The 26688-nt window shown below is 43.8% G+C and overlaps 1 protein-coding gene across 1 annotated transcript in view; it reads left to right on the forward strand.

The window, feature by feature from the left end:
• Positions 1-26688, forward strand: part of LOXHD1 (lipoxygenase homology PLAT domains 1) — a 187982-nt gene that overhangs the window by 21312 nt on the left and 139982 nt on the right. Inside the window, exons 5-6 of the mRNA XM_039463738.2 lie at positions 17614-17712; positions 23159-23307. Coding sequence (XP_039319672.1) covers positions 17614-17712; positions 23159-23307 — 248 coding nt within the window. The remainder of the gene's footprint in view (positions 1-17613; positions 17713-23158; positions 23308-26688) is intronic.

The following is a 26688-nucleotide window of genomic DNA, read 5'->3' on the forward strand; positions in this document are numbered from 1 at the left end:
ATGAGTGCACAGAGGCCCAGGGAGGTGGGGGTCCATCCAAGGTCAAATGGCCAATCACTGATGGAGCTAGGAGTAGACTGTGGGTCTCCTTATTCTTAGTTCAGTTGCTTTCTGACTGCCCCTTGAGTAGGGCATGGCCAAGGGCACTTAGCCTGGCACCTAAAAGGTCAGAGCCTGTGATTGTGGGGATTGTGAGGGTCAGTTGGGCCAACTTCCCGCTGTCACAAGAATCCCTTTCTTCTCCACCAGTTGCTTCTCCAGTGTTGGTTTGAGTCCAGCCTTCCTGGAATTAACCCCCCTGGTCTCCTGAGGCTTCTGCTTGTCTGTTCCAGTGTTTCCAACACAACATGGTGTCTCTCTAGGTGTCAGCCCTTCAGCTGCCAGAAAACAGGGTTTGTCCTCTCAGGAATGCAGCCCCAGGATCCTTGTCTTCTCTTTTTGAGAACCCTTCCCAAGAATGCACCTAAGAGGCTAGGATCCTGTGTTCCAGATGGGGGACCATCAGCACAGAGGGAGGGGCCTCCCAACTCCATTATCCTGCTTCTTTTTTAAAAAATTGTAGTAAAATGTGCCTAACACAAAACTTGCCATCCTCACCACTTTAAAATGGACAGTTCACTGGCATTAAGTACATTCACATTATTGTGCAACTATCACCACCATCCGTCTGTCAAACTTTCTCATCTTGCCACCCTGAAACTCTGTGCCCATTAAACACTAACTCTCCATTGCCCCCCACTCCTTAGACCCTGGTAAACTCTATTCTACTTCCTGTTTCTGTAAATTTGGTGAATCTAGGAATCTCATACAGACTGAGTCTCTCTAGTTCAAAATGCTTGGGCCCAGAAGTGTTTTGGATTTGGGATTTCTTTTTCTTTCAGATTTTTGAATACTTGCATATACCTATGAGGTATTTCGGAGATGGAGGCCAAGTCTATCCATGAAATGCATTTGCTTAAAATATACCTTATACATGTAGACCAAAGGTAATTTTATACAATATTTCTGAAAATTTTGTGCTTGAAGCAAAGTTTTACAGCATTTCATCTGTGACATGTCACATGAGGTCAGGTGTAATTTTTCACTCATGGCATTGTGTCAGTGCTCAAAAAGTTTTCGATTTTAGATCATTTCAGATTTTGGATTTCTGTGTTAGGGATGCCCAATTTGTACAAGTGGAATCACACAATATTTGGTGTTTTTCTTTCTTTCTTTTCTTTTTTCTTTCTTTCTTTTTTTTTTTTTTTTTTTTTTTTGCGTCTAGCTCATTTCACTTAGCATAATGTCTTCAGATTTCATCCATGGTATAGCATTTATCAGAATTTCCTAATGTTTTAAGGCTGAATAGTGTCCCATTGTATGGGTATACTGCAACTTATCGATCCCTTCTGTTGGTAGACATTGAACTGTTTCCACCTTTTGGCTGTTGTAATTAATGCTGCTGTGAACATGGGTGTGCAAATATTTGTTCTAGTCCCTGTTTTCAATTATTTTAGGTATATACACACGAACTTGCTGGGTCATATATGTAATTTTGAGTAACCACCATACTGTTTTCTACAGTGGTCGTACCATTTTACATTACCACCAGCAATGCACAAGAGTTCTAATTTCTCCAGATCCTGACTGACCCTTGATATTTTCCGTTCTTTTTTTTTTTTTAAATAATAGCCATGCTAATGGGTGTGAAATGATATCCCTAATGATTAGTGACATTGAGCATCTCTTCATGTGCTTATTGGTTATTTGCATGTCTTCTTTGGAGGATAATCATTCAGATCCTTCATCCATTTTAAAATTAAGTTGTTTATCTTTTTATTGTTGAATTGTAGACCTCCACTATATATTCTGGGTATTAACCCCCTTTCAGATATATAATTTACAAATATTTTTCTCCCATTTCATGAGTTGTTCTTTTACTTTGTTAGTAGTGTCCATTGGTGACCAAAAGTTTTAATTTTTATGAAGTCAATTTATCTATTTTTCCTTCTGTTGCCTATGCTTTTGGTGTTACAATCTAAAAAAATTGCCAAAGTCAATGTCATGATAATCTTTCCCCCGTGTTTCCTTCTAAGAGTGTTATAGTTTTAATTGTTACATTTAGGTCTTTGTTCCATTTTGAGTTAAATTTTGCAGATGGTATAAATCAACGTCCAACTGCATTATTTTGCATGTGGATATTCAGTTTTCCCAGCACTACTTGTTGAAAAGACTGTCCTTTCCTTGTTAAATAGTCTTGGCACCCTTGTTGAAAATTATTTGACCATATATATGATAGTTTATTTCTGGGCTCTCTGTTCTATTCCACTGGTCTATATGTCTGTCTTTATGCCACTACCACACTGGTTTGATTACTGTAGCTTTGCAGTGAGTTTTAAAATCAGGAAGTGTGAGACCTCAAACTTTTGTTCTTTTTCAAGATTATTTTGGCTATTCAGGATCTCTTGATATGCTGCTTCTTTTAATGCATTCAAAATGTTCATTAAGTGATTTTAACAGTGACCAGAGACCATATTGACTTTCAGTCACAAAGCTTCTGTTCATCTGGAAGAAAAGAGAAAAATGCCTTCACCCCCAGTCCTCAGTTCTTGCCCAAGACTTCAAGGCTCCTGGAGAAACCTCCAGGATTCTCCTGACTCATTCCCATGTGAATCAGTAGAAGTGGGCGTCCCAGTCTTGGCTGGCTGCCCTCGATCTGTCAATTGAATGGTTCAGGCAGACATCACACATGAATAAGCATTTCAGACATACACAGAGCTGGCACAGGGAGTTAGCTGCCATCTCTAGGCTTGTCTCAGTCTAGGAGTGGGCGTCAGGGGTCCTGGCACCTTCTGGGGCCTGTGGAAGGCTGGAAGCTGCTTTTCCAGCATATCTGCATTTATTATCCCTGGGAACAGAGTTTTGGCTATCAAATTTCTCCAGAAGTGTAGTGAATTTTCCCTCATGCCATCTGCTTGTTGGCATCCCTTCTATTGCCATGGAGGTGTGTGACTCTCTTCCTGGTGGATTTCTTCCATTCTGCAGGGAATGGCTCACCTTCTTGATAACTCAGAACCCATGGGGCAGAGTAGCTGCAGGAATGTCTCTACACTGATGGCAGCCACTGGCTGGAAGCTAAGCACCGTCTCCCCTGCCTGCAGGTCCAGCGTCATCCTTAGCAACTGCTGGTGGCAATGTCCTCTTGAGCTGCTTTAAGATGTTGAGCCTGTGGATAAGGACGTAGTCCCTGCCCTCAAGGTGCTCATAGTCCAGTGGAGAACACAGATTCCCATCATACAAAGTTCCTGCAAGGAAACTGTAGAGCATCGTGACTCAGTGCCAGGCCTCAAATCATGGAGGCCTGGGTTCAAATCCAGCCTCTACCACCACCTAGCTATACGACTTTGAGACAAAATACTTCTGTAGCCTCGGGTCTTTGTGTGCATACATTTAACAAGTAGTATCTTATTTAAAACCCCGAGAAGTAGGGGCTGTTATTATCCCCATGTTGCACATGGGGCAAAAGTCAGCACAGAGTGCCTCCCCACCACCTCTTCTCTTTCTTAATCTAGGGCTGCAGCTCCCATTTCTCAACCTGTTTGCTTAGATTGTGTTGGCTCCTGTGTCTGGCAGATGGTGGTTCTGAAAGCTGTTCTCTCCAGCATTCATCAACCCTGAGGAGGTTTCAGGGGACCCGCTGGAAGTGGAACTGAGGCCTGAGGGCAAGATTAGACACCCTGTGCCAGTCTGTTCGGAGATTGTGGAGTGGAAACCAGACCACCGACAGCTGTTTCTGGGATTCAGGCCCGATCCCATCAACCCCTGCAAGAACCCAATAGGGCAGTTCTTTCCTCAGCCCCAGGGCCTGCCGTTTGCTAATTAAGTGGATTCTCCTTGTTCCCAGAGTTCTGTCTTAAGTTGGTGAGATAGGAAACCACGGATCTTCTGTTAAAATACGTGCCAGGGTCAGAGGAAATGTCAAGGCCAGCCCCTGGCCCCTCACCTCCTCTCTCATCTTCTTCTTTTTCTCCATGTCACCCCAACCCCACTGGATATAAAGTCTCAGCCTCTCTGGATACCATTACCTGCGTCCTCTGCCTCAGGTGTTCCCTCCCTCTCTAAACTCTGTGAGGAAAGCCTGTGCCACACACTGCTGTGCAGCGATGCTGCAATCAGGATGTGGAAGGAATCTCACAGGCAGGGAGAAGGACTTTCTCAACCTACTCCCTTTGTGTCAGTGCTCTGGCAGCTTCACACGTGCTCTGGCAGCTTCACCACCAAGATGAGACACCACGGCTGATGGTGGCGTGGGGGTGTGTTGTAACACATCTCAGGTGTTTTGAGATGGATACGTGGCCAAGAAATACTGTATTTCAGGGCTCTAACTACCTAATATGTATCTCTCTGGTTTCTTCAGTGAAGCTCAGGTTACTCTGAGGGTAACACTGCAGTCTCCTGACTGGTGATGGCTTTTACTCACATCTGCTACCTTGGCCACTGGGACATAGGGGCTTTTATGAACGTTGGTAAGGAACAGGTTGTGTGCATCTGTTGGTAATAGGAGGCCATATATAGACACATTTTTTTTTAATGAAAACAAGCCACAGAGATGGGTGGAAAGAGCTCTCCAAAGGGGCAAAGACCTGAGTCCTAGCCTCACACTTTGATAATTATGTGACTCTGGGCAAGTTGCTCATTCTCTCTGGGCCTCTGTTTCCTCATCGTACCAGTTTGTACAAGATGGTCTCTGAGGTCCCTGTGTCTGGCTGTCTCTGGGACCCTGCACCTTCTCTCTTGACTGTGTCCAGGCAACTCCCACCCACTGATTTCACACCCCCCCCAACACACCCACTTTGATGTTGTCCCTTTTGGTGAGACATTCACAGGGCATAGTGCTCAGGTGCCATTCATCAGCACACTGCAGAGTTACACAGGCTGAGAATGCAGGGCTACTCAGTTCTCTTTGATTCCAGGGAAGCTCAGGGCATACCCCTGCCTTCCCTATGTGGCAGTATTGAAGGATGAGGTTGGGGGAGACATCTGAGTTAGACAAGGTTTCATAAGTTGACATATGCTGTCTGAGTAGATTTGGGATGACCTCACGTTGGGTCTTGAAGGAGCTTGGGCTAGGGGACTGTCACCTGGTAGGGAAGCGTGAGCAAGACCTGTTTAAGGCAGATCCTGCCTGGCCTTCTCATTGCCAATATGATGTCATTTCCTGCCTTCTGGCCAAGTAATTGCCCACAGCCCAGTGCCAACCCACAGACCCTCCCACTTTGAAAAGCACTGAGATGATCACGTGGCTTAGGTTAATATTGAGCCCACATCACACTGCTTGGAGAAAGCTCCACCAGCTTGGCTGTGAGACAGGCCTCTGAATCCAAGAGCTGTGTTGCGGCTGGCCTGGAGGCTGCTCACACCCCAGGGCTGTCAGAACCCAGCACAACAGCTCAGAAATGTTTCTGACTCAGGCCTTGGCAGTAGCAGAGAGGCCCCTTGCATTCAGAGGGCTCAGTCTGGAGGTGGGTTCTGATCCCACACCTGCTCTTGGCTGGGACTTGTTCTCTAGGCTTTGGGAGGGACAAGCCACCTTCTAGGGGGCATGTAATCTTCTCGGGTAGATTAATAACAAATACAGTTGCAGCCAGTTTTGTGGTGTGCTTCAAAGAGAGGAGAGGGGGATGATTACAGAAAAGAGCCCACAAGAAGCAGCAACAACCTGGGCAGGTGGGCCAGGAGCATGCAGGTGGTGGGAGGGGTGGATGACATTTACATCTGGACTCCCAGTCTGGAGCAGATGAATTACCTTTTTTTTTTCTTTTTCTTTTTCTTTTTCTTTTTTTTTTTTTTTTTTGGCTATGCCCAGTGAGAAAGCTGTTGTTGAGGGCTGAGAGCTGCACAGTGCTTGGGGACGGGTGGAAATGGAATTGTTGGTTCTCAGCATAATCACTGTTTCCACTCCCAGCTGTTTCATCAGGTAACTGGGTTATAGTTTTATTACAGCCCATGCAGTGCCACACAATGATTATCACACAGCTCCAGATGTGCACCTGGTCTTGACATGACCACGTTGGGTACAGTGCCCAGGGTGCATTTGAGGGGAGAATGGGATAAGAAAGGGACTGCAATTAACCTGTTAGGGGCATGTGCCGATTGTACTGCCCTGCAGAGGATTACGGATTTGTCAGAGGACTGCGTGGTGCAAAAAGCAAATACAAAATGAAAGCACCCTGTGTGATTCGAGCAAAAAACACCCATCATGAAGGCTCTGCCAAGAAACCAGAAGCCCTGACTTATTCCCAGATTCTATAGGGTAATGCCATAGAGTAATTAAATCATTAATCTTAAAATAACTCTCGGGGTCAGAAAGCACATGGGACTATACATCCTGAGTTCTGGTTCTGTTTTTGCCACCCAATAGCAATGAGACCTGGGGTAGATGTGAGTTCCCCTCCCATCCTCAGTTTCTCCCTCTGTAGAGTGCCTGAACTAGGGGATCTCTTGGGGGTCTTTTCAGGATTACTAGAGTATCTACCTTCATAACCAAAGGGAATTGGAGAGCTCCAGGGCCAGCCCTCCTCCATGGGAATAAGAGGAGATTGGCCTTTGGGGCCTCCTTTCTGCTGTGGATCTTTCTCCCCTATTTCATTCTCCCTGTGTTTCCCATCTTCAAGATGGTCCCCTACCATGGACTTGGTCTCTGGACTCCCCCTCTCTGTGGTCAAAAGCTAGCTCCGCCATTCCACCACCTATGCATGAGCAGATGCCTTAAGCTCTGTGCCTCTATTTTCTCATCTGTAAAAGGGGGATAACATTAATTTCTACCTGATAAGGTTAACTGGGGAAATGAGCACACAAGACTTAGTACAGAGGCACAGAGTCACTGCCCAGTAAATGACACGATACCGTGATGCTTGTCCCATGGTTAAGCTCCTGATGTTTCCCTTTCTTCTTCCCCCACATCTAGGCCTTTTCTGATTCTGAGATTCCCAGACTTAAGATTCTAGCCTCTCAGAAAGGACTCTGGAGCCACTCAGTGCCAGGTTCCCTTCTGGAATCCAGGCAGGTTCAGTCAGACAACTGGGAATAGGCTTATGACCTTGGCTGCAGTTAAAGCCAGCAGGGAGAGTCTCTTTTCCCAACTCTTTGTCATTTTCCTTCACCGAGCATTACACGTTCTCCAGGGCTCTCTGAGCCTATTTGCTGTGGGTGCTGCTTTGGAGTCATTATTCTTTTGAACCCCATGGAGGAGTTCCTAGGCAGGGGCAAGCGTTCCAGCGTAGGGAGGGCAGGCCAGCCTGCAGCACTCTTCTCCACTGAAGCTCACAGCAGCTCCTCGCCCACCCCATCTGCTCCCACCTAACACCGCAGAAAATCATCTCCGGAAAGAGTGGGAAGAAGAGAACCACTCTGAGTGAGGCCCCAGTGTGGCACATCAGATAATTTAAGGACCAAAAGGGACTTTTTCTACTCTTCCTCCATTTCAAAGAGGAGAAAACGGAAGCCCAGGGAAATTCAGCCACTTGCTCTTGCTCACACAGCCTAACTGTGGGGCAGAGCTGCAGTTTTGGGCTTTTGGTGCCAGCTCATGCTCCTTCATCATTCCTCCCCTTGAGCCATTGATTCAGTGACTCAGTGGACATTTTGGGGGGACTCTTCTGTGCACTAGAGCCTGCACTCAGGGTGCATACATACTGGCCCTTATTTCTAGGAGCTTAGAGTCTAGAGGGGAGAATGTGTCTAGAGGGGAGAGAGTCAGGCCAGCAAATAATTACAGTGCAAAGGGATAGAATATTCTAGGTGGGATATGGCCCAGGCCAATGGGAGCATAGAGGAAGAAAAAATCAGGAGGGCTTCAGAGAAGAGGTGATGCTCAAACTGTGACTTCATAGCTGGAAGGAGTTTTCTAGGATTTTAAATGAAATGAGAGCCCTTAGAGAAATGATGGGCTCTGATGGCCCAGTGTCACTCACACAGCTGGGATGGATCCTCCACTTCATAGTTTCACTGTGGCCTCCACCCTCCCAGAACCACCACCAGCCACATTCCCCTTCAACCCAGCAGCCAGAACATTGGATGAATGCATGGAATTGTGTATTTGCTTCAAACTTGGTTATTTTGATCTTTAAATAGGTTGTTTAATCTTTTTTTTTTTCTGTTTGTGGAAGTAGCATTTTCTCCATGTTGCATTTGTACACATCAAAATCTGAACTGATGACACAGACACTGTCTTGGCCTTGATCCAGCTGTCAGTGTCCATTCCAGCGCCAATGGCTTCCTGCTGGAACCCTCCCCTGAGCCACAGGCGTTGGCCAGTGTGAGTCCAGCGAGAGTCAGAGAAAGGGTTCCCACCTGCCTGGGGCTGGGTCTCCACTGTAGCCCTCGTGTCTATTTTCTGTCATCCTCCATCCAGTTCTCAATCCTTCCCCCAGCCTTGAGCCTCGGACTGGCTCAAGGGGCTTGTGTGCCAAAGCCAGCTTGTGGGTATAATAAATTGGCAGGAGCTTTTGACAGTTTCTTCTCAAATCCACATGACATGACCTACTGAAGTACTGATATTAGGTGACTTGTCTTGAGTTTTTAATCACAGAACAAATATGGCCATTGTAAAAATTCAAAAGTACAGATAAGCAACAGAAGAATAATAAAATCTTCCATAATCTAATCACTCAAAGATGATAACAGCTGATTTTTATCCGGCACTTACTCAATGGCAGGCATCATTCACAACAGACTTTTAATCTTTATGTAATCTAATCTATCCATTCACGTATCTATCTAAATATCCATTTAATTTTCACAACCCTGCTAGGGAGGTGCTTTGTTATCCCCTTCTTACAGTTGAAGGAAACCCAGGAACGGAGAGGTGAAGTCATTTGTCTATAAGGACGGAGCTAGGAGCAAACCCGGAGGCTTGAACTTAAGTACTGAGTACGATTGCCTTGGAGACACCCCTGTTAACATTTTGGTGAATTTCCTTCCCGTTCTTTAAATTTTTGTTCATGAACATATTAAAACCTATATATTAAAATGGCATTGCATTATACTCAATTTTATAACTATGTAGTTTTACTTAACACTACATTATAGCTTTGAATCTTCTGTTATTACATATATACACACAAAAATATGTACATATATATGTACATGTAATATATGTACATATATGTAAATATATTATACATTATATGTACAATATATGTAAGAACAGATTACATTATATATACATGTGCATATAATGTATATTATATATGTGTATATATGTAATAACAGATTACATTACATATACATATATATGTAATAACAGAAGATTTTATATATATATGTGTGTCTGTGTGTGTGTATATATATATATATATATATATATATATATATATATTTTTTTTTTTTTTTTTTTTTTGAAATGGAGTCTCTCTCTGGGGCCCAGGCTGGTGTGCAGTAGAATGATCTTGGCTTACTGCAGCCTCCGCCTCCCAAGTTCAGACAATCCTCCTGAGTAGCTAGGATTACAGGTGTGTAACACCACGCCTGGCTAATTTTTGTGTTTTTGTTAGAGACAGGGTTTCACCATGTTGTCCAGGCTGGGCTCAAATTCCTGACCTCAAGTGATCTGCCTGCCTTGGCCTCCCAAAGTGCTGGGATTACAGGCATGAGCCACCACGCCTGACCCATCTGTTATTTTAAATGGCGGCATAGTAGTCCATGAATGACAGAATATAATATTTCACCCTCAAAATCTCCTATTTTGGATGCTTTTAGGTTGTTCTCAATTTTTTGTCATTATTAACAGTGCTGTGATAGACATCCTTATAGGTGATCAGTTAACATAACTACTCCCTTAGTATAAACTAATGCATAGGGTTTGAATGGTTGGTTCAAGGGATTTGCAGAATGTTAAGGTTTTGGACACATCACTTACCTGCCCTCTTGGAAGGCTGGGTGACATTCCAGTAGCATATGAGAAGTGCTGGTGTTCTGGCCCTCTGGGAAGATAAACACTAGCAGCCTACTAGAGTCTGGGTCGGAAAGGGAAGAAGTGAGCCAAAGTTATCAAAATGTGCAGGTGGATGGGTGGGGTCTTCTGTAGAGAGGCAAGCAATGGAGCAAAGGGGACAAGTGAGTGCAGAGCAGGTGGAAATCGCTCTGCAGAGTTGAGCTGCAAAAGGAATGAACAGGATAAATTAAAGGAGTGGAAGCTGATCTACTCCCTCCTATGTTTCAACACGTGATCGTATCAGACTTACATTGGACAGCTCCCTAGAAAAATGTGCCAGCTGTATGTTTACTTGAGGGTGATGAATGGTATAGGGCAAGCTTGTCCAACCCACTGCCTACAGGCCACATGTGGCCCAGGACAACAAAAATTCATAAACTTTCTTAAAACATTATGACTCTTTTGCATATATATGTATTTTTTTTAGCTCATTAGCTATCATTAATGTTAATGTATTTTATGTGTGGCCCAAGAGAATTCTTCTTCCAGTGTGGCCCAGGGAAGCCAAAAGATTGGATGCCACTACTATGGAGTGTTATTTCTTGGTTACTGCTCATGAGCAACTTTTAATGACCAAGTGATGTTTTCATGTCAGTGCATAACCAGGTTTGGCTGAGGTCAAATGCATGAACCGTGTTTGAGCACGTTAGGTACAAAAGGAGCAATGCAGACACCAGGAGCTGTGGAGTGGGGCAGTGTGGGCTTGGGAGGTAGGCGCTTCTCAGAGAACCTGGGGTTTGGACTAAAGCTGGCAGAGTGGGGGCAATGACAGCCAAGAGAGAACCTTGTTTAGATGCCCTGAGTTCAAATCTGGTCTGCACCCTTTCTAATTGCATGAACACAGTCAAGTTTCTTAAGCTGCTGCTTCCATTGCCTCATTAGTAAAAATGGCGATGCTAGTAGCCCAGGGTCCGTCATTGTGAGGATTAAACGATGTGATAGAGGTGACTGGCTCAGCAGTTTCTCAGGAGCATCAGAGGTGCTTATGATTTTGGCAAGGGATTGTGTCTGCAAGGAGAGCAAGGTAGAGGGTATTCTAGGGAGAGGAGAAAAGTTCCAGTTCTATTTGTAAGACAGGAAGAGGGAGAGAAGACTAAGGAAGAAAGTTACAGGAGGAAAGCAAAGGAAGAGAGCCTGTCACCCATCTCCCAGTGCCTTGTGTGTGGTCCCAGGAGCAGGGAGCATTTTGCAGAGGCTGTGGAAGAGCTGGTACAAACTGCTGATAGGAGGGTAGGTTGGATGTGGAGGCGGAAGAGTCTGGAGAATGAGGGAAAGGCAGTAGACGAGAGCCTGGCTGAGAAGCAATGGGCCTCCGGGCCTGAAGAAGAAAGAGGAAACCTTTTGGGGGTAGCATGGGGGAAAGAACAGGAGTCCACGTGCCTAGGAGGGAATCCACTGGTTGGTGGCCACGAGCCAGCTTCCCACACATGGCATTACCCCCCATGCCCATCCTTGGGCTCTGCGGACCACCCCCTCCCCACATCTGTGTGGGCTTGAGTAGTGAGGGGGCCTTCCCCGGCTGGGAGAGAACATTCCCCCTCATCTCCCACCCCCAGGGCAGCCCCCGCTGAATCTCTCTCCCTTGCCATTTTCATCTCCTCCTACGCAGCGCCTGTGATATCTCACTTCTAGCGTCTTGGCTCTCAGTGAGCGGAAGTGAGGGGTGTCAGGGTGTGAGCCATTGCGGATTCACTTGCGGGTGGGGTAAAATCAGGCCCAATCATCCTCCTTCCAACCCCCTCCTCACCCTCACCCGCTAAAATAGCTAAAGCCACGTTCTATTTAAACAGGATCTGGGGATGGGCAAAAGGCAAAGAAAAGAAACTCCACCAGTTCATTCATGATTCTCTGCTTCCTAAGAAAGCCCGGACCACGTGAGCTTCCCTGAGGCTCAGATCGCTTTGGGTCTTGATAAGATGGGGGCTTAGTTACAGGACACATGCTTAACTTCTGTGGTCGGGAATGTGGCAAGCAGCCCCACCAGGCTCCACTGTGTATGTAGCACCGGATTTGGGTGCCCGGCCCCCTCATGGTTCTGCCTCTCTGCGTGGCCTGTGGTGGCTCTCTGGAGACGTGTTCTGTCACTGCTGTGTGCTGACTGTTCCAGACAGAGCGCAGGGGAGGCTGTGGGGGTGGCTGGTGCACCAGGCGCAGGCCTGCCAGCGTCTGCCTTTTCTGGAAACCCACGCAGACAGCTTCCGGCCAGCCTGCAGGGGACAGATTTCCTGTTTAGAGGGAGCAGCCTTGTGCCCCTGCCACAGGGCCTGCAGAGGAAAAACAGGGCACGTCAGGGCATTTGTACCCACTGAGCAGGGCAAAGGGGGCCCAGAAAACCCTCTGTTGTGGCCTTGAGTAGGTACTCTGTGTTTAGGCTACAGCCAAGCCCACCTGCACAGGACCCCAGCTCAATTCTGTTTGGCTTTGGAAGGTACCATGTGTTTCGCTTAATCCCTGGTCACAACCCTCATTGTATATTCTTCAGATCAATGCTCAAATTAGTTTGACCTCCCTGAGCTCATGCTGATCTTTAGTGGAAGAAGGCAACTATCCTTCACTGAGCTGGTAGGGTTGCTGGGCTCAGATGTGCAGGTTGTGCACTGCACAAGTGCGGCTATGTAAGGAGACATTCACATCTGAGAGCTTGTAGATCTGTGTGTTTATTATGACAGTTATCCAACAGATGGCAGCAAAGTGTCTTGAGAAAGGGATTCTTTTCCCCTAATTTGCACAAAGGCCCTGTATAGGCTATTGGTAGCCCTGCTAAAAGGCCAGGGAGAAATCGGCTCTAGGGACAATCGAACAACAGATAATACTCTAACTGGGTAAATCACAGGCCAGCTCTAGAGCGATTTCCACAATCCATCACTAGCTATGGATTTCCATAATCCACCACTGTTTCTCCCAAGCTTGATCAGGAAGAGGGGGGCACTCAGTGCTAGCCTATCCTCCAACTTGACCTTCACCTCTCTTTCCGTCTCTGCTCCTTACTCACTCTCAGCCAGGCTATGAATGAAAGGCTTAAAACTAAGGCTGCAGAAATGGTGCTGCCCTCTGTCCCTGCTTTTAGGAAACCCCAGACCAGGCCTCCTCCTCTATCAGGGGACTGCCAGGTTCAGCCCGGCCACACGGCGCTGTAGGGGCAGGGAAAGTTGGCCCTGGTCATTCACAGTGGGCACAGGACATCCTCCACTGCAACACAGATGGGGGACTCCTTCCCAGTCTTCAGAGCCTTGACACGCTTACCTAGTGGTCGGGATGTGCTGCCATTATCCTGAAGCCAGCAGCCGACCACCCTGGTCCAGGCAGCTCTGCTCCCATTTCAGGCCACAGAGAGCAGATCTGCCCACCCCCCACCCCCCTTGCCGAGAGACAGGCAGAGCAGTGCCAGAGGGTGCAAGACATATCCTAACTCTCGCTGGTGGCCCAAACCCAGCCTGCCGCCTGTTTTTGTGTGAACCCCGAGCTAAGAATGGTTTTTATATTTTTTAAACTGTTGAAAAGAATTTTTTTTAAAAAGCAATATTTTGGGACAGATAAAAATGATACGAAATTCACATGGCAGTGTTCGTAAATAAAGTCTTACTGGAACACAGCCACATACCCGTTTGTTTATGTAGTATTGTCTATTGTTGCTTTCACGCCACAACAGCAGAATGGAACAGCTGATGTGATAGAGCCTGAATGGCCTGCAAATCCTAAAATATTTCCTATCTGGCTCTTTACAGAAAAAGTTTGCTGACCCTGGCATAGGGCCTGGGAGGCCTGGGGTCTCCTGGGAAGAGCCCTGGATTCAAAGACCAGAGACGTGGCTTTGAGCCCTTCCTGCATTATGTAGCAACTACCTGTCCTGGGGTGAGCCACTGTGCCCTCTGAGCCTCAGTTTTCTTATCTGTAAATGAGAATGTCAACAGCACCTGCCTGCCCTATCACATGTGGCCATTGTGTGGATCAAATGGCAGCTAGGATGTACCAGTGGCTTGTTAGCTGCAAATGCCTGTGTGAATGTTTAGTATTATTTGTCCTGGAAGGTGAATCCACCATGTCATTTTCAGAGATGAAAGGTGACCTTTCGGCCCACATGGGACTTCTTTCTTCTCATCATCTTTCTCCCTATTTCCCTGCTTCCTCCTGGCCTTTGGGCAGGATTTTTTTTTTAATCGGCCTTTCACCTTTCTCTCTGCTCAGTGCCCAGTTGCCAGGGAAGCAGCCCCATCTCATATGTGGGCATTTTGTTCTCACAGATCACAAGATCCAAGGGGCGAGTTCAACAAGCAAAAACCCACTTGAGACCAGAACAGCAAGTCTGCACTCACTGAAACTCTAGTCACAGGAAATTGGCGGGGGGTGGGGAGGGAGCATACTCGTGTGACTGTTAGGGAGGAAGGCTTGATGCCCTGCACTGACATTTGCCAACAGCGAAAGAATGGAGCCCTGCTTTTACTCAACCTTGTTCTCTCATTGGCAGATGCACCTACATACAGGTCGGGACTGGCATTGAAACCCTGGGCCTTGTTTTGGAAAACGGCAAAGTAGATAGTTTAGGGTTCTGCTTGAAGAGGGAATATGAAGTAAAGCAGGTAGAAAAGTAATGTGATAAACCTCAATGGTTTCATGAGGTGCACCTGTCCATCCCCGCTGCTCTTGTCTCCTTCTCAATGCGATTGGCAGTCACCTGTCACACAGGGATTCCATTTGCCACCCAGCCAAATGCATACGGACTTGGGGCCCCATCTGCCATAGAAAGTTCTGCAAAGGATAGAGGACAGTCTGCTTGTTCCAGAATCAGCTTTCTCCTGACCTCTGTGCACCTGACTTCCTGATTCCTTGGCTTGGGCCCCTTGTTTACCTTAGCTGGAAAGGCCTAGGAGCTTCCTTCCACTCCAGCCCTGGTCTCCTGATCGCTGACTCTTGGCCTGTCTCCCCAAATTGCCTCACTTTGTCTTCATGGTCTGCTTCTCCAGACCTTCCCAGCTCACAGATGCTGGGTGTTCTCCAAGTCCTGTGTGGGTCTACGCTGTCCAGGTCTCACTTGTGCTGATCCAGGTGCTCCCCCACCTACTCTCTGAGATGTCTCCCTGATCTCCTGGCTTCCCTCCAGAGTCTGTCCTTCCTGGTCAAGTGTCACGGAATTGCAGATTAAAAAGGACCTTAGTGTTTCCATGTCCTCTCAACGATGGCATTTTCTGTGCAGCATTCCTGGCAGGTGGCTCTCCAACAATGTGCTTGGCACATGCTAACCGTCAGGTGTCTCTAGGAATGGGAAGCTCCCTCTTCCGGCCCAAGGGCATCCATTCCTTTGTTGAATAGGCTTAGATACTACAAAATCTTTCCTTTGGTGCGTGAAAATCACTTTATAACTCAACCTGCTCATTAGAATTCTGCGTTCTGGAATGATTCAGAATATTGTCAATTCCTTTGACAAATGCTTCCCAGTCCCTCTCATCCTTTCTCCTCCTTCACTGTGTGCAGTTCTCGCCGGAGCCCTGCTGCCCCTTCCAATGGACTGATGCTCAGTGGTGACCTTCAGAATCTCCCCAGACTCCCACCTTCCCTGGCTTCACCAGCCAAGGGGCCCTGAGCATCTTGCCACCCTGAAGAGAGGTCTTACCTCTGTGTGAAGTGAGCCCTGGACTGGAGCTGGGAAAGGTTGTGAGCCAAAATGAATGTTATCAGAGGCACTGCCAGCCAGGGAGGAGAGAACCAAGCCCTGGGGCTGACCTTTGGAATATGGAAGATGAAAAGAGCAGAATTAGCTTGCTTTGGCTGAGGCCTCCTCAGTCCTTGCAAACCACATGGCTCAGAAGCTCTGGGAGGGAAACCTGGAATCTGCCTGTTTAACACAAGTCAGATATTACTTCCAGGTAACCTGAGTGTGGCCCAAGCCACTCACTTCAGAGTTCCCCAGATCTGGCATCTTCTGAAGCCTTTGGTTCTGGCTGCAGTCTCAGTGGATCTTCACTGTTAAACAAGAGGTGTGGGAATCTGAGAGTGGCTGCTCCTCCTGGAGCTCTCGGTTAGGAACAAGGATTGTGGGATTCTTTCCTACCCCATTGATGGGTTTCCCCAAGTGAGGACTGAGGGAGAGAAAGGAAAGGCACTGACTGCTGCTGGCTCCATGTTCTTACAAGGTCAAGGCCAACTTTCAGGGGCTGGGTGTGGGCTGTCCTCCGTGGGACTCCTGCAGGATCCCGCACCGTGTCACCCCTAGAAGGCTGGCGCTGTACTGGGACTAGAGATGGGGAAGGGATGAAATCAGTTTTTTTCCTCATCTCTCCAACCTCAGTCCTTTGCCCTAAGCAACTTTCTGGGGACTTTGCATTTTAGGAAATTTGATTCCATTTACTTTCCAACATACTTAAAGAGACTGTAATGTACATGCCCAGCACTATGCTAGGGTATGTGGAAGAGATTATCTAAGAGGAGAAAGTCCTGCTCCTAGCCCTCCTATAAATACATGAAATCAGAAGCCTTACCTGCAGGAAATAGCAAACAACACAAGACGGTAAATGGCAAAACAAAAATCATTGTCACAGGCAACATAGCAGAGCTGAGGAATACAGAAGAGAAAAACCTCTAAGGGCCAAGGATGGGGGTCAGAGAAGGTACAAGGGAACAGGTGGGCAGAGGGGCTGGGATGGTGGACCTTGATTAGAACAGCTCTAGTTTTTACCAGCTTCACATATTGGGCATAAGACATCTGAAAAAAAGAATTCTGCTACATAAAAAATATGAAGCCACTGTAGGAAGGGAAAAGGGAAGGGAGAGTGGTCTTAGCCATTGGAATTGCTGGCACCCAATGAAAAGCTGGAGGAGTGCCCTTCCCTTGACCACACATACCAACCCCTGGCCTTTGCTCCTTTCTCTAAGGCAGGCTCCAGTTGGGGAGACCTGGGCAGGTCTCATCATGTTGTCAAGTTTACATTGAGCCTCGTCCCCCATCAAGGCCATGGCTGAGACTGACGCAAAGGCATTTGGAGGTTACAGAGAATTAATTTCTGTTCAGTGAATGGAGCAAAGACACAGGAAGCAGATACAGGTCTTCAGAAGAGCCCTAAGCATGCCAGCCACTATTGGTGCCGCTTGTCTTCGCATTGGTTATGGCCTTGACAATTTGCATATAAGTTTAATTTTCATCTGCAGAGTCCAGTTTTCCCAGTGAATTTCTACACTGTGGTGCAATATGGAAAATGGATGGAGAAAGGCAAAGGAAATACAGGGGGTCTAGTTAGAGACATTTCAATAGTTCAGGGGAGATATGCTGGGGGTTGGTTTAGGGTGGCACCTTGGGTCTGGGCTGATTCCTCTGCCCCAAGGCAAAATGTTAGTAGATAAAAACAGAAGGTCCCCTCTACCTCTGCTTTATTTATCACGTACAGTGATGGTCATACATCCAATGGCCATTTGGAACCAATGTTGAGTGATTTGTTTTTTGCTCTGTTATTGGCAGTAATGATGACAATTCATGCAATGACCATTTGGAACCAATATGGACTGACTTGTTTTTAGCTGTTATTGACAGTAATGGTGACAATTTATGCATTACTGGAGGGAAGTGTAGATGGTGTGGTAGCTACTTTGGAGTCTCTATTCTCGTCTCAGGATCCTTAATGAGCTAAGGTTTTCTCTCTCCTTGTTCCTAGGTAATAAGTATGAAGTCAAGGTGTACACTGGTGATGTAATTGGTGCAGGGACAGACGCTGATGTCTTCATCAATATTTTTGGAGAATATGGAGACACAGGTAATGGGTTTGAATCCTTTTGCTTCACAAGCCATGCCCAGGACTGCTTCATACATGGGCTGCTTCCTACAATCCCAGCAGAGGAAGGCAGCTTGAGCCCCTCTTTGGGCTCCTCTATTGAGTATTTCTCTTCTTGCGATGTAGTTTGGAATGACCTGTCCTGGGCAGCAGCGTGTTCATTTTGTGTTGTAAAGTTTATGTTGTGATGTGTTTTCAGATTACAGTATGGCTGGTTTGTGGGTTGATTGCAGTTGTTCTGCATCTCAGACCATGGACACTGAAGCTTCAGATCTCTAGGAAACTCATTCTCACTCTATCTCCCTAAACTCCACGTCCATCTTGAATTATACTTTGGGATGTGGCTGGGTATGGCCTGATTCAGCGCAGTGGTTTGTGGCACATCAGAATGAGGCTGGGAATAGAATTTGACTTGGCCTTACAGGGAAAGCAAGAACTGAGAACTCAGACACAGCTGTAGGTGTTGAGAGAAAGCTCAGGTCAGGAGAATGAGCCAAGTGGTTTTCTTCTGCTTCTGCCAATTTAGCAGAATTACATAGGAGTTGGAAAAGCTACAAAGAAATGTGAATTTTGTAACAATATATTAAAGAATTCAAAATGCATTGCTGAGCTTATAAGGGGAAAAAAAAAAAGAGAAATCTCCAGGTACCAGTTCTAGAAATGAAGGGGGAATTCAAAACCAAAGTGTTAACTATGAATAGATGTGGTGGCTCCTGGAAGGAGAGAGCTTTCATGCTCAACAGTCTAGAGGATGAGCTTTCATACCCATGTGGGGTCAGAGAATGAGACCTTGGCTCTGCATGAGTCAAGAGATTTGAAATTAAAACTGAATATAAAGCCAGAAGCCCTGATGGTTCAGAGGAGCATCTTCAGTGAAAAAATAGAGCAGGAAAAAATTTGCTCATCAGTACAGTAAATGTTTCTTGGCAAGAGCTCTAAATTAAAAAAAAGAATTGCTGAGAAATTGGTACCTTGGGCCTGCACTGCATGTGGGCTTGAGGTCTGATTTTACACTCCAAGTGTGATTTGGGAGCCCCTCTCCCTCAAGTGCAGAAAATTGGTTTCATGCCAGTAATACCTTTAGTTATTTGGCAAAAGCATTTGCAAGACTGCCTGAAATTACCACAGATAAAACACTGAAGATGTGTTCACTTTCCAAAACTACAAAGCATTGAAGTATATAATTCATCATAACTAGGCATTAATCAACACAACACTCAATAAGATTAAATCTTCAGGAATTTCAAATAATTAGATACATTGTGGTGAAACTAAAGGCAAAGGGAAATATTTTAAAAGGAAGCAGGTTTGGCCGATCACTTTCTGTAAAAACAATAATTAGATTGAAAGCAAATTCCTATCAGCAACCTATATATGTCATAAGTATGTGGAATAGTGTCTTCGCTATTCTAATCAAGGATATATATCATCCTATAATTCTATACCAGCTAGGTTATCATTCTAGAGTGAGGGCTAAATTAACAAATTTCCATGAAAACAAAGGTAAATAGAGTTGACCATTCATATGCTTAAAAAACCACTGAAGGATATACTTCAAGAAAAAGGAAATTGTACACAGAAGAAAGGAGTGAGATACAAGAAACAACGTTGAGCAAAAATGGATATATGTAACGAATCTAAGTAAGCATCGACTATACAAAACAATAATAATGATGACTAACATCAGTGCATGAGAAATGTGGACCCCAAACAATTAAAATCAATAATAATTGAGAAGGAAAGTAGATGATGAGAGTTAAAACATAATAAGAGTCTTGGTCCCTGCTCATCTCCCCATTCCCAGGAAAGTAGGGGTAATGATTAACTGTAGATTTTAATAAGTTAAGTATGCATGTCAAAATTGTAAAAGTAATTACTGCAAAATAGAAATGTATAATTGAAAAGCAAAAAAATAAATAAAAAGAATAAAAAATCCACCCAATAGAAGGAAGGGATGAAGAAAGAGAAGCAAAGAAAAAACATGGCTAATAGCAAAAAGTAAAACAAGTGTGTTAATAATTAAAGTCATAAGTTAAAAGTTGGATATTCTCATATTAGATGAAAATTCTAAAATCCAGCTTAAACACAGCATATGATATAGGAAGTCTGAGAATAAATGGGATGAAATAAAGTATACCACAAAAACATTAACAAACAAGAAAGATTCTAGCATAACTATATTAATATCTGTCAGATGAAACTTTAAGGCAAACCACTTTGTTTGAAATAAAAATATATTACCCAGTGACAAAAGGAATAATGACAAAAAGAATGATACAATAATTTTGAACTTGTACAAATTTGATAACATATTCTCAAAATATGTGAAACAAAAATTAACAAAATTCTTGGAGGAACTTGGCAAATACAGAATCATAATGGAAGATTTTAATATAATACTCTCAATAATGGATAGGCCAAATGCGTACAAGTTTAGTGTGAGTGGAAAAGATTTTAACTATACAGTTAATAAGCTTGACCTAATGGGAGTATATAGATTACTATATCCAACTGGTAGAGAATACACATTCTTATTAAGCATATAATGACCACACACAAAACCACAAAGCAAGCCTTAACTTAAATGAATCAATAATATAGAGATAATATTCTTTGATCATAAGGCAATAAAATTAGAAGGAATGTCCGTATCTCACCCCAATTAAAAATTAAAAAGCATGTTTCTAAGTAGTTAAATAATAAATTGTAATAGGAATAATCTGGTAGCACATGTTATATCATCACCACCGCCACCACCTGGAACAGAATTTATTCAGGGAAACTAGCAGAGACAGTAGCAATAGCAACCATGCAGATCCCTGTTGCCCATCACATACTGTGTCATCCCAGGAGGATCTTGGAGGGCAAGACTGTAGACCTGAGAGACAGACATTGGCCATTGCTGTGAGGCCTTTAAGGTACATTGTTAGAGAAGACTGGCCTCTTTCCTGGGGCTGGGGTCCCATAGCAATATGACATGGGAGAATCTTGGTATTTGATCCTCTTCTGCCACATCAGCATTTATGCTTGAGGGAACATGAGGGTCTCCTCTAGCATAATGAGGAGGCTGGGGTCCAAGCTTTATGATTGTCACTATATGACGTAGCCTGATCTTTCATCTCAGCATCCTAAAAAGATTGTCTTAAGAACATGCTGTAGCCAGTTTCTAAGGAGATCTGTAATTATTAAAGAAATTAGAGCAGCAATTAAAATTCACCCAAGACATCAGACCAAGAAGATTGTTCAGGCAAGATCTACCAAATATTTAAGAAATTATGATTCTTCATCTTATATAAATTATTTCAAAGAACAGAGAAAGAGGTAATGTGTCCTGGTTTATTTTATGATTTTGATACCAAAATCAGGCTGATAAGAGAAATAAATGCACAGATGAGTCTTATTTGTGAACAAAGACCCAGAAATCTTAAATAAAACATTATCATATCAAATTCATGAATAAATATATAGATACATGACAAATAATTCCTACTCTGTAAGGTTTATTCCAGGGATTTAATGATAATTTAATGTTAGTCAACCTATTTACATAACTTATCATAGTAACAGATTAAAGAGGAAAAATAGAATTATCTTGATAGATGCTGGAAATTTTGCATCATTTTTTTTTAAAACCCATAGAAAATTAGAAATAGGATTTTTTTAAAAAAAGATAAGGCTATCTACCAAAATATGCACAAATATCATGCTTAATTTTGAAAACTTGAAGGCACTCTTTTAAAAGCCAATAACAAAAGAAATACTCCAGTTAGTCATTATTTCTATTTTTCACAGTACTGGAGGTCCTAGGGTCAGAAAAAAGCGGGCAAGAAAAAGAAATAAAAGCTACAATGGTTGAAAATGAAATAACAAACTTTCATTTTTATAAAATATAATGGTCATCTCCAAAATCCAGGAGAATTTACAAACCATTAGAACCAATGAAAGAGAAAGTTTGGTAGAGTTGCTGCATGTAAGATTATAATACAAAAATTAAGAAAAAGAAGCAATGCAAACATTTAATTTAAAAATATATTATTTACATTAGCAATTATAAGTTACCTAAGAGTAAATATTTAAAAGAGTATTTTGGGAAAACCATAATTTTTTATTGAAGGATATACAAGAATATGTAAATAAATTGAGAAATATGTTCATGGATGAGAAATGACTCAAATTCATTAGGATGTCAAATTTTCCCAGGTTGTTTTATAAATGCAATGCAATTTCAGTCAAAGTCTCAAAAGGCAATACCCCACAGCTTACACTGCTACTAAAATTCATGTAGGTCTAAGCCATAAAGAGTTAAATATTGACAAGACAATTTTGAATAATGAAAATAATGCTAACAATATTAATAATATGAGAATATTTGCCCTGCCAGATATTAAGACATTTTAGGTCTCTAAAAACTAACATAGTGTGATATTGCTAGATGGAGAAACAAAATAGAGCAATAAAACAGAATAAAGAGTCTAGAAACACACCTAGAGTTGGCATTATAAATCAGAAGGAAAAGATGAAATGTTCAATTATTGGTGTTTGAACAATTGTCTAACTATATGAAAAATAAAATTAAATTTCTACCTTTTACCATCATGCACAAAATAACTTTCCGATGGGCTAAAGACTTAAATGCGAAAAAGCAAAACTGTAACATTTTTAGAAGAAACTTAAAAGAGTACCTTTTAAATCTCAATTTAGAGATGGGGTTTTGTAAACAATTCATTAGAAGCACAAGCGACGTAAGATACACAATAATGGAAAATTGCAAAGTAGAAAGAACAGGTTAGAATTCAAGTCCTATGTGCTTATAACTTGCATGACTTTTGGCAAGTTATTTAACTTCTCTAAGTCTCTGTTTCTTCATTTGCAAGATAGAGTTAATAATACCTCCGTCTTAAAAAAATAATGAAAATAATACCTCCTTCTTGAATCATGGTGAGGAATAAGTGAGAGAAAAAAAACCCAAACTATGTTAAACAATCAGCAGCATCTGATAGTATTAATACTTGCCAGCACTGTTTTCCAGAAAAGGAGTCAGGTCTAAAAAAATCTGTAGGCTGAATACCAACAGCCCCTTTTTTACAAACTGCTGGGGCTATTGTTCCAGTTTGGGACAAGCAACTGGCAAAAGCAATGCAGGGTCCTAGGTCTAGAGATGGAGGTACAAATCGGTTTAGTAGGATGGGGATTCCAGACTAAGGCAGAAATCAGAAGCTTAGTTACAGAACCTAGGCACAAGCCACACATGAAGCAAACCTCTTCCTGGTCCAGAGACTGGAGGGATGTAAGGAGCCCTTAGATCTCAGGAGGAAGTTGCCCTTGTTGACTTTGGAAGAGCATCTTTCAGTGGGTGGACCATGAATACTTGGAAATTCTTTTTTCTTCCAGTCTTTTTGTAATTTCTTTTGTGTGTCTGTGCGTACAGGGGAGCGTAGGCTGGAAAATGAAAAGGACAACTTTGAAAAGGGAGCTGAAGACAGGTTCATTCTGGATGCCCCGGATTTGGGGCAGCTAATGAAGATCAATGTTGGCCACAACAATAAGGGGGGATCTGCAGGTTGGTTCCTGTCCAAGGTGAGTTAAGCTGCTTCTCTGTGGTTCCTGTGGCTTTGGAACGGGGGCTTCTTGCTGTTCAGAGGGTTGTATCTCAGCCTCAACTTCCCTCTCTAGGTCTATCTGCATCCACTTTTCTACTTAAGCCATCTGACCAGCCATGCTGTCCTCCTATGGCCTCCGAGACTTCACCCACATTACTGCCTTCATAGGAAGCCCAGTACTTTCATCTGAATCTAGCTAGGGCCTATTCATTTTTCAAAGCTCTGCCATGAAGTTTCCCTGAACCTGGCTCACCAGAACCTCCCCCTCCCATGAAACTTTAGAACCCTGCTTGCTTATAGCATTCCTTTGACCCAAGCGTATGCTTTCTTATGACTTATCTTAGCCTGCTGCTTTGTACCCCACATTTCTGGATTTCTAGTGTTACGGTTTCACCTATCCGGGACAAAGAAGAATCAAGAAGAAAGCAAAAAGCCTTCTGAGCAGCTAAAACGTATCCCGTTCAAGGTTTGTAAAGAAAGCTCATGCCCCTGACTCTACCCAGCCTTGTGCTGATTTTGAAGGAAGCCCTCTTCAGACTTGCACTCAGTGCCTAGGGCTTGCCTGTAATCCCTTCTAGTAAACTTGCTTCCTGTAATTTTAAACCTCTAGCAGAAAATTAGAAGGGGAAAGAGGCACTGTAATGGGTAGGGTTATCAAGAACAGTAATGGAAAGTCAAAGAAGATATAAAATACCAAAAGAATATTAAAAATTCACAGCAGGCTGAGATCACTTAGAAAACAGGCAACCAGCCCTTTGCATAGACTTCCTTCAGTTATGAAGACATCAATGTATAATATTTCCATTCATTGCAGAATTGTAGGAAAAGGTTAATGGGTTATATATTTTTGAAAAAGTATTTTGAGAAAGGTCTTACTGCTTAAAACAGAAAACCCTCAGATTTATAACAACTTGACTGTAAAGAATGATACTGTCTGATAGTCGAGGTTTTGTTTTTGCTTAATTTCATTTATCTTCTTGTATCAATTAGGAAAGTATCTGGCTGCAAGGACCAGCAGGCTGAAGTGCAGTGTTAAGCAACTAGGGGCTTACTTTTTCATCTCATTCTGGATTTCCTCAGCCAGGAAATCCAGATGTGGTCAACTCAGAGCTCTCGCAGCTGCTTTCTGAGGCGCCTGCTCCCTCTCTGCATCACCATTGTCAGCACTAGGACTTTCTTCTTCCAATGTGTTGCCTTGTGAGCACGTAACAGCTGCTGAATCTCTAGGCATCTTATCTATGTTCCAGACAGAGGGGGAGAGAAGAATGGGATAAAGGCTTTGACAAGGGGGATAAAGACTGTTTTCTGGCAAATCTTGTCTCATTTTGAAAACAGCAGAGACTTCCTTGGAACTTCTGGCTACATTTCACTGGCCAGATATGTATGATGCGGCCACCTTAGCTGCAGTGAAAACTGGGAAATCAGGTGGTTAGCTTTCAACCTATAGAATAGAAATGGACTAAGAAGAAGGTGATTGGAAAGGGTATTGAGTGAGCATCCTAGTGACGGCTACACTTCTTTTCATAATTAGTTTGAAAGTTCCTTGAGGGCACCTCCCTAGCTCTTGGCATGGGGCTGGGCATTGAATCAACAAGGGAAGAAATATCCAAATTCCTCTGGAAAGGAAAGGCTTGCCTGGTCCTAAGAGCAGCAATCCTGATGCTGAACAGGGCACCAGGAGGCTAAGTGGAACTGCTGCTTGGATTGTAGAAGAAATCGGGCAGGAGTCCAGAATCCAAATAGCCAATACACCAGCAGAGGTGTGTTTTCAGACCGTTTTCTATTTAGCTGGGCAAAGCAGGGAGAGGAGGCCTGTGCATTTTATGACTTCAGCTAGGGTGGGGCACAGAACAGATACCTTGAAGTCCACTTCCTTCATTCTGAAAAGTAAGACAGTAGATTGAAAATGCAAGGTTTAGTGGACAGAGCTTTCTTTAAAGGGTGAACAGTTTCACGCTCTTGAACTCAGGTGCCTTCTTGGTCACGTGGCTATGTTGTGCTCTCAGGAAGGCTTCCCAAGGAGGCAGGTTCACATGCCAAGATGTGTCTCTTTGTTGCCTTTACCCTCAAAGGCCAGCTTGGCAAGGTGTGAAATCTATGGCTGAAAACACTTTTTTTTCTTTAAAACTTGGTGAATTTTATTCCGTTGCCTTCTGAAATTTGATACTGAGGCCAAGCAGACTTTTGTTTCTTTCTGGGTAACCTAATTTTTTTTCCTGCCAGATGCGTGCAGGACGTTTTTCTTTATATTAATTCAAAAGTCTTGCCAGACAGCATCTAGAAGAAGTGAGGCCTGTGTTAGTCCTCCCTCCCTCCCTCCCTCCTCCGCTCCCTTTCCTTCCCCTCCCCTCTCCTCCCCTCCCCTCCCCTCCCTTCTCCTCTCCTCTCCTCCCTTCCCTTCCCCTCCCCTCCCCTCCCCTCCCTTCTCCTCCCCTCCCCTCCCCTCCCCTCCCTTCTCCTCTCCTCTCCTCCCTTCCCTTCCCCTCCCCTCCCCTCCCCTCCCTTCTCCTCCCCTCCCCTCCCCTCCCTTCTCCTCTCCTCTCCTCCCTTCCCTTCCCCTCCCTTCCCCTCCCCTCCCCTCTCCTCCCCTGTTTAATTTCTCCGGAACACAGTATGTGTTTTCTATCTGACGGATAGGCTATTTTTAAAATTTATTGTTAACTTACAGCTCAGAAAATAGATTTCTTATTATATGTTAGATTCTTGCTTGAGTGGCATTTGTTCTGGTCTCTTCCTCAGGACTGCCAATTGCCCGCCTATTGGATTTCCTGTCTCTTATCTTCCAAAACTCGCAGCTTCCCTTTTACTCCAGTCATCTCTACTTTTTTGCATTCCTTCAGAACTCGTCAAATTCCCACCACGTCATTGATTGGCTGTTCCATACTGAGTTATACTTCTTTCTCCTGTCAATGTGATTTCAATTCTGAATGTGTTTCTTTTAATTGTTTTTCTTACAAAACTAATACATGTTCATCATAAAATGTTTAGAACATACAAATAAAAAAGATAATATAAATCACTCATAATTTTACCACTCAAACATAACTAGTTAATATTTTGATGAACATTCTCTAGTCATTTTTCTATTAATTAATACATCACTTTTAAAAATATGGGGTCATAATGAACACAATATTTTACAAACTTGTTTTTATTTTTAAATATAGCATGCATATATCCCCATGTTATTTAAATAGAATGACATGGATATTTTACAATATAATTTTTTTTTAGATGGAAAGTTGCTTTGTCACCGAGACTGGAGTGCAGTGGCGTGATCTTGGCTCACTGCAGTCTCTGCCTCCTGGATTCAAGCAATTTTGCTCCTGCCTCAGCCTTCCACTTAGCTGGGATTACA

This window comes from Saimiri boliviensis, chromosome 13 (genome assembly GCF_048565385.1).
Source record: "Saimiri boliviensis isolate mSaiBol1 chromosome 13, mSaiBol1.pri, whole genome shotgun sequence".
Taxonomy (NCBI): domain Eukaryota; kingdom Metazoa; phylum Chordata; class Mammalia; order Primates; family Cebidae; genus Saimiri; species Saimiri boliviensis.